The sequence below is a fragment of the Acartia tonsa genome, chromosome 2 (assembly GCF_053477335.1).
Source record: "Acartia tonsa isolate MP-2025a chromosome 2, ASM5347733v1, whole genome shotgun sequence".
Classification (NCBI taxonomy): domain Eukaryota; kingdom Metazoa; phylum Arthropoda; class Copepoda; order Calanoida; family Acartiidae; genus Acartia; species Acartia tonsa.
The window spans coordinates 43,449,534-43,458,495 of NC_137261.1; the positions used below are offsets into that span (position 1 = coordinate 43,449,534).

Sequence of the window (8,962 nt, forward strand, 5' to 3'; positions counted from 1 at the left end):
TTGTAAACGTATTTAATATTTTTGGCAATTTTCCAGTAATAGATAGTGGACCACCGATAAACAAACCTTTCTCCTTATTCTATTAAGAATAATAAAGTAAATGTTTCTTTGATGGTTCTTTAATATTTTAAAAATTGGAAAAAGAGCAAGATCTCAGGGGATGAGACAAAGAATGACCAATTGCCCCCCAATTATGATAAAACGAAATTACCTTATGTTTAAATTAAAACTAGTGGGAACGTTTGGAGACAGGTAAATTGGACAGACCAATAATAAATCCATCTAGACATCCAAGGTTTTAGGCCTATGAATGGTAGAACTTAGGAGGTCAGTTTTCAGTCCATTGTACCTTCTCGCCCTTTTTTTGGGTGGTGGTGGGGGGGGGGGGGGGGGTATAAGATCCACTAAGCTGTTAGAGAAAGGATACCTTTTTCAAGTAAAAATCATGCATATAATCTCAAATTTGTTAAAAATGAGAATTTTTCTAGTGGAGAATTTTATTTTGGCAAATCGAGTAGGTATTTATTACTCTACATTTTAATTTTTAATGGTATTTAAGAAGTTTACCTGCTTAGAATCCTGATCTTTTTAATGAGTTAAGTTGGAACTAAACTTTTTTTTCAGTAAATTGTGACTTTTTATTTCAAAATTATGATGATTTTATACAATGAGTTTATGACAAGATGAAATAAAGAATATTTAGAATTAGAACTTAAAAAAGCACTTATATAAAATTACCAATTAATGCCCCTTACAAATTTTTTTTCTTTTTTTTCTTCGGTTTTTATACTTTAATTTTAAACAAGCCTTACCTAAAAAACGCATTTCAACAATAACATTTAAATTTCATACTTTGGCTTTTATAATACAATGTAATTTAACCTTTTTAAGTTTGTATACTAGTAAGAATACCGTCTTATATTGTCTTATTTTACATTTTATCTAACTAGTGGAAGTGTTTTTGGCTTATTTCACGTAATCATTGGGAAATTTTTTTGGATTTTTAAATTAATCTTAATCTTTTAATTCTTCCCCCCAACTTTATATTTTAAACTTGAGCTAATACGCCTTGTAAGCTTTGAGAAGAAGCAAGGGTTGTAGATTAATTTAACCCACACCTGTGATTACGCACAGCAAGCAAAATCCAACCTCCACATAAATTTTGGCGTTAGCCTGTACAGCTAATAAACAAATATTAGAATTTGTATGGTTCATTTCTAGAATTTGCCTGGTGGGTGTATTTATATTCTGATGGGGGATGGGCAGCAGCTCCACCCCCCGAGCCCCGTCTAGAGGGAAAAGGGGGTCAGGGCTTCAGTTTTGGAAGCTCAACAAGGATCCATGTGTACAAAGGCTTCAGTTCAAGGCTGATTTTTCTGAAAATATAACATTTATTTAAAATAGGTAGGATGCTGGTCAGTAACTACCTAAAGAAATCCCTAACGGTTCAGCAGAAATGGCTCTCCTTTAAAGGGAACCTTCTGATAAGTCTTGGGAATATTCTAACTATTGTGGGGAAGGGTACTTCTCCCCCCCCCCCCACCCAAGACATTGGCCCCTAGAATAACATTACCCCTCACTTCGCACCCATATTTAGAAAACGTAATAGTAAAAGTGTTTTCAAGTTTTTAAGTTTCAAACTTACAGACAAAGGTAAAACAATTAAAAGTTACTATACCTATATTTAAGAGAATTGTATCCATCTTTAGAAATTCTTTTGGCCCCGCTATACAAGTATTTAAATCTTTCAGGGTTTGCTTTTTCTGCTCCATGCTTTAACATCTTATACCTGGAAATATATTAAGATATAGATAATTTGATAGATAGATATAGATTAATAGATAGTTGTCCCACTTTTCAAGTATTTTATACCAATGAAGACTCATAATAATAATGCCACTTATCTGGTCTAATAAGGGTAGGGATCAATTTTAACATCTATATATATGCTGCTGTTTAATATCCATACTGCTAGCTATCCTATATATCTATTCTATTCTGGATGTCTCTACCTGGCGATATTAGCTGGATATCTGGATATAAAGAGTTTCTTCAGCCTCAATCTATTGGCCATATCATCATCCTCTCCTCCCCACCCCCAAAACAGATTGCTGAATCCATTCACAAGCCTAGTAATAATAAAATAAGTATTCGCATAAAAAAAAAGAATAATAGGTTGTTTTGGCAAATAAGATAAAATTCAGATTAAAGAATCCAACATTACCGTTTTTTTTGTATAAAAATGAAGGTATGAGGCTTAGAAATCTACATAATTAAAAAAAAATTTCTTAATTTATCCTTATAGTTATAAATAATGCTTTCACTTGCCTGAATTGGTCTACAGTCATTGCAGAAACACCACCGAAAATTTCGTCATATGGCAACCTATAGATAAATTATAATATTAATAATTCAAGTCTTAAAGTAATCAACGTCTCTATTATCTCTATCTTGTTATCTTTAAGTTCATCTAATTGTCTATCTTTTTAACCTGGATAACCCAAAGAGGATAGGATACACCTTGATATGTAATTTTAGTGCATCTCTGAATCAAATCTGTTAGAATTTTTTTTTGGAATTAGTGCCTTGTTAACCCCCCCCCCCCCCCCTCCCCCATCCTAATGATTTAATTTAAATAAATTGTAAAAGTGTTTTGTTTGTTTATTACTTTTGGTAAGGTTATTTTAAGTTATATTAGGGATAAGGCATAGGAAAAAAACTTCCATCTCCTTAATATATTAAAGGGGTGTTGGAGTGTTTGTTCAGTGCTGTACAGGTACTTTAAGGGAAAAAAGCACCGTTTTATGTGTTACCTGTATTGAAACTTGTCTATGGACACAGACATGTGCCTGGGCTGTATTGGACAGGTATACAAATTCCGGTCATCCTCGGGCATTAAGTCAACATCGTGAAATATAAAGCACTGACAACACACATTATTTTTAATTAGTTAGTTATAGAGGACAATACAGAAAAGAGCGTTTTTAGGGTCATTGTGTAATTGGTAGGTATGGTATACTTGCCTTATTGATTTTAAACTTTACAAAACTTTTTTTACACGGAATAATTTCAGTTATTAAGAGACAGTAGGTGTAGAGAATTTCGAAGATAAAAATCTAAGAATGAAATGTCAAATGTATTTTGTAGAAATTGCGTAAAAGGAAAATTTCTGTGAAAAAAAACTAGTAAGATTAGAAAAAAAATACAGGTAGGTATTAATTTTTTAATAAACCAATTTTTATCATATTAACCAAGAACGTTAGCCTTTTTTGCTACATTCAGGCAGATATTTTCAAAAATGTAAATGTTCCTGGTATGTGTATTGATTGAGGGCCTCAGCAGCCCCTACGTTCATCAACATGGCTCGATTAAATGGTCCCTTGCCACTCTGAAAATAAAATAAAATTATTCGAAGAAAATAAAAAATATCTTACAGCAAGTAGTGCAACTATATAACAGTAAGGTTTTCCTATCCTAAAATAACATTTTTAACACATATTCATTAGCTACTTCCTAGTCAGTAACTTCAAAAGATTCAAAATACAAAGATCTATCGGCGACAAATGACAATACCGCGTTTTTTATAATCGTACCTGTTCAACAACGAAAATTCCATATTCACTTTGCTGTCTCTGTAAAAATCTACAACAAAAAAAGGATGCAAATAAATCAATAGGTACCTATCTATATCCTAAAATAAAATTAATCATGAATTAACTACCTATTGCCTTAGGTTGAAAATGAAGTACTTAAAACTATTATAATTTGAAGACAATATGAATTTTTGCTCCCAGATAATGGTACTGCAGGCCTCCAACTTAATTCTGGACAGATAAAAATATTAAAAATTTTACTTTTTTTGCGCTATAACTATACAGTATACATGTTGAACAAAAACTACCTACTGCTTTGTAGATTGTATTAACTAATTTAAAGAAATATGTTTAAAGTTGAAGTTCCCCTCCACCTGTTAAAAACTTCAAATTTACTAATTTAGCCAAAAGAAACTAAGTCAAACCTGTGAATATTGAACAAGAAGGCTTTAAGATGTTCCTCTCTGTCTCTGTAAGGTACAATAATAGCCACCCTGTGCCTCGCCCTGCAGTCTGAGGGGGAGTATCTGCCCCCAGCCTCGAGGCTGGGAAACATGGTTTCTAGCTCAGCAAAATCTGGTACCTAAACAAAATACATAATTCAAATGACCATAATAAGTCTAGACCACACGAGACAGGTAATAATCGAGAAGTTACAAATGGTACCTGCTGCCCTTGGGAGAGTGCAGTACCCTCTTATCAACTATTTAAGAAGCATTACTCTAGTCTCTAATAGAGACCATATCAGTCCAAGGGTTTGCGAGATCTACGCTATTGACAAGACACATTCACAGACAAACTTCTTGTTGCTTAAATGAAGGACACTGGCATTCGGACAACCATACAGACAATTAATGACAATTGAACAAAAAAAGGTGAATAGTTTACCTCGTCAATTTCAACATTGAATTTTCCTTGTAGATTTGGAGGTATCATCGGACATTCTGAAATAAGAAAAATTCACATTTTAACAATGAAGAAGGATCCTACTGCTAATATTTATTTATAATAATGTTATCCAAAGTTTACAGGAACCATCATTCAAAGTTTAAAATAGATAGGACAATTCTATCATGTATAAATAAACGAAGAGAGCTAACTGTGACGTACAGACACTAAATATGGAAAAGCTTCGCTTTAAAATTTTGTTTCTCTAACCTGGCAACGTAGACCTATTAACAGGAACATTGAGTGTTGGCACAGCTACTTTAGGACTGGGTGGCAACAGAAACAGGTTCGAACTATTCGCATCCGCTCCCAGCAACTCTGTTGTGTAGTAATCACGGGGAAAAGACTAAAAAAGCAAGGAGGATTACATCCATAAGTAGCCAAGCACAAACGAATTATGAATGGATAATCAGCAGGGAGGGAGAAGGCGTTGGCTGTTTATTACACTAATCCCCAAAATTAGTTGGCTTAACAACTTTGGGGGCTTAAATTGAATCTTTATTGGTGGATTCATTAGGTTAAGTGTTTAAATATTTTAACTAGGTACTAACTGTAATCTACAGAAGTTTCAATTTGTGTTTTGTTAATAATGTACATGGACGAAAAAAATTCCTGATGATGAGGGCAGTTTTACCCTCGAAACGTTGAATAAATTTAAAAGTTTGATGCCTTGAGTTTTTCATTCTGAGGATTTTACATGTTGGGTCCGTAACCGTTCGTCTTACTTACAGAAGTGATAGTTTTGTTTATCATCATTTGTGATGTACATCAATTTATAAATATAAAAATAAATGAAAGCTTTAATACCTAACAATATTTTCGTAATATATGATTCACTGCATGTATATTTATGTTAGGTACATATTAATTCTAAAACTACATACTCATAGGCGTCCAAGGGGGGGGGTAATGGGCCATTTGGCACCCCCAAACGATTTTGGAGGTGCCGTAGGCACCCCCAAAATTTTGTGAACAATACCCCCCCCAAAAAAAAATTACCCCTACCTTGTGGGTGCCGTAGGCACCCCCAACGATTTTGGGGGGGGTATTTACCCCCCCCAAACCATTTTGGGGGGGTAAATACTCCCCCCAAAATAGAAAATCTTTAACAAAAAAAATTTTTGCGCGCTTCGCGCGCATTTTTAATACTAAATTTTTTATAAAATTTAAATTACCCCCCCAAAAATTTTACCCCGGGGGTAAATTTTGGGGGGGGTAAACAAATTTTACCCCTGCCAACAGATTTCAGGGGGGGTAATTACCCCCCCCAAGCAAATTTTACCCCCGGGGTAAAAATTTTGGGGGGGGTAAAAAAAATTTGCGGCGCGCTTCGCGCGCCATTTTACCCCCCCCAAAACCAAATTACCCCCCCCTTAAAAAATTTTTACCCCCCCAAAATAAAAAGCTTGGACGCCCCTGCAGTACATACATATATGAAAGGAAATGATGTTTCATGTTAGAGTATATTCTTCATAAAATATATCAATGAACAAGAAAAATGAGAAGACCATTAATATTGTTTTAAATACCTATACTATATGAAAAAAGCTCGTTAAGTCACTTATGAAAATATATTTTATGAGATTACCTGTAAAAAATGTGTTTGTTTAACCCCATGATTGTCAAGCATACAGAAAATGCTAGGCCGAATTTTGTCGGCGTTTTCGGCACTCTGCAGCAGAGACATGTACTCCAAAACTACCAGACATGATACTGTCAAAACCAGGACTCGAACTATACAGATATGTATATTAACAAGGACAATTTTTGTCAGTCAGTGGCGCACAAATAAGAATCGTAACGCAGGTAATTTTGTCTTAAAAGAACACTACCTAATATATTTTAAAAGGTAAGAATTGAGAAAGTGTAACCATGACTGGGAATCTTCCTATATATTCCTAAAAAAGAAAAATTTACCCCTTATAAATATCAAAATTTTTAGTTGAAAAGTTTGGATACTGTATCTCTATATTTTATGCCAACAAATGAGTAAGGTGTTAATAACTTTGGGTAATAAACAACTTAAAGAGCTAGTCCTATGTTCCCTCTGGCCCTCCCTTAATTATATCAAAACTTACCCGTTAAATAGCTTCTTCCCATTTTGGTTTAAATTTTTATTTTCTGAACTGTTGAATTTTTCAGCTAGTTCATACTAGCCGTATGAACATATCTTAGGTTATCATTTTGTCTGAAATACTTAAAAATGATACAAAAATATCAGTTTTTAAATCACGCTTCCAGAAGCAATTAATCTTGGAAAATATATCTTCCTAAGACACTAAAATTGATAAAATATCATGCTACCCAAGTGTGCAATACCAATTACATCAATCTGAAATACTAAATATATATCAGTTTATACCAATAACGAAATTAATTCGGGGGAAAATCACGACACCTATACGTGTTTTTCAGCTGTCGTTGCATGGGGGACAACACATCGTAAAATTGACGACCTCTCCATTTGCCCCCCCAAATGTTAATTTACATTTTTTTCGCTTGTTGGTTATACCTTATTACCTGACTAAATATAATGATTTTAGAACGAATGCCCGGCCATTCCTTAAGATTATGATAACTACTGGACCGATTAGACTGTGCTTTACAGGAATTATGCCTACTAGTCCTGTGGAGGTTTTTATCTAGTTTTTAAGGGGACGGGACACGGAAACAAAATAGTAAATTACCAGCCATAGCTAGATATATTTCGTTTACGTTATAGACAGCTAGAGAGAAAGAAACTTTGCCTAATAGATTCATCATGATGTCTTTTTCTATCTATAAATACAATTACGTATCTGTATTACGCAATAGTACACAAATATTTCTTTCAACTAATTACACCTTATCAATGGATCATTTAAAAACATATTTCTTATTTTGTCACCAATCTTAATAAAAATATAATTTCAAGTTATTAATTCGTGTTAAAGTCAATTTACGTTTATACAATTATGTTACTATTATCATAGAGAGGCTAGGAATACTTCTTTGAATGTAAAAAATTAAAAATATACGTAACATTACTGTGAATAAGACAAAAACTAGGTACTATGATGTCGTGTATTCATTCTTTTACGCAAAATCATAAAAAATGAAAAAATAAGGTCTTGAGACCTTAATTTCTCTTTATATATTTTCCATTCTTTCTCCCTTTACTAATAATATATGAAATTTTAAAAGGGACAAAGATACAACTAATTTATTTTTATGAATTTAGCAACAAATGTATTTCGTCTAAAATCATTCAATTAAGAGAAAAAAAGAAAAACTTAATTTATTTATAATGGGGGAAATTTGTTTATAAAGTTTTAAGTCATTAACCGTTTGAGCGCAATATGCCGCGTTCTTTTATTAATGATTAATTATTTAAGTTGCCAAAACATCAATATTTTTTATACCATAATATTATTTAATTTTACAGTCGCTGTCTATTGATACTTTAAAAGTTGTTCAATAATGATTTCTAACCGAAAAATGAAAATTGTTATTTAAAGTTGTGTTTTGAACATGGTTTGGTAGCCTGAAAGCAAGGTTGCCGATTAAATTATTGTCAATAATTATTTTAGATTTTTAATAAATTAAATAATTTTAAAAAAGATTTTAGAAACCTTAAAAATCTTAAACAATGAAATTTAGTTTAAAAATATATTTATATTCAGCAAACTTAATTTTATTGGGTATCCCTGAAATTTAAATACTTATGACATAATGTTCTCTAACTATATTTTTGTAAACATAAATTTAAAGAAACCTACTTGTAGTTTTATTATTTTTTAACTTCGTCTTCTATTATGTAAAACTTAATTTCAAACCGTAGTTATATCAGTAAAGATAAGTTATTGTGTCCTCGATAATTATAAAATTTCCCAAGGGAGAAATTGTCTTTAATGAATTTGTCCAAAATCCTAGATGTTCTCAGCTGATTGTATTGGGAATATTAAAAACTCCTCCAACCGGGCTCCGGAAAGGCGTGATAATAACCTAATTGGCTTCGTTTAGGCCAATAATAGGACAATGAAGCACTTTGAAGGCTTTAAGGCCGATAAAGGAATAGCTCATGAAATAAGATAGGCAATTATAGTTAATAAGGTATTAATTTAAATGCAAATAAGAAGATATAAAATGTGATTTTTTGGCTGTATACATACAAAATTCATTTAATTTATTAAATTAAAGTAGAACTAGGTTTCTATATCTGCCTCTTTAAAGATTTCACCGACTATTGTGCCTTTCAGCTTAAGATTTAAGCCACAAGCATCCCATCCCCCCCCAAAAAAAAATCTTCTCGATCTAAATATTTTATCTCAATTTCTTTTAAAAAACATATTGGTTATTTTCAACAATCTTTATAATAAAACTTTAAGTAATTACATACGTGTTCAAGTCAATTACCTATCTTTTTTTTTCTTCTAACTAAA

At 32.4% G+C, this 8,962-nt stretch overlaps 1 protein-coding gene across 1 annotated transcript; it reads right to left on the reverse strand.

Annotated features, from left to right (window-relative positions):
- Positions 1-393: 393 nt before the first annotated feature.
- On the reverse strand, positions 394-6,775 carry LOC145311914 (beta-1,4-N-acetylgalactosaminyltransferase bre-4-like). Its single transcript, XM_080150955.1, has 12 exons — positions 6,620-6,775; positions 6,130-6,275; positions 4,752-4,887; positions 4,482-4,537; positions 4,019-4,176; positions 3,594-3,642; positions 3,311-3,388; positions 2,814-2,923; positions 2,329-2,385; positions 2,013-2,129; positions 1,679-1,789; positions 394-1,376 (listed from the first exon to the last, which is right to left on the reverse strand). The coding sequence occupies exons 1-12, from the start codon at positions 6,639-6,641 to the stop codon at positions 1,307-1,309; spliced, it is 1,110 nt and encodes a 369-aa protein (XP_080007081.1). The 5' UTR covers positions 6,642-6,775; the 3' UTR covers positions 394-1,306.
- Between the last annotated feature and the right edge of the window lie 2,187 nt (positions 6,776-8,962).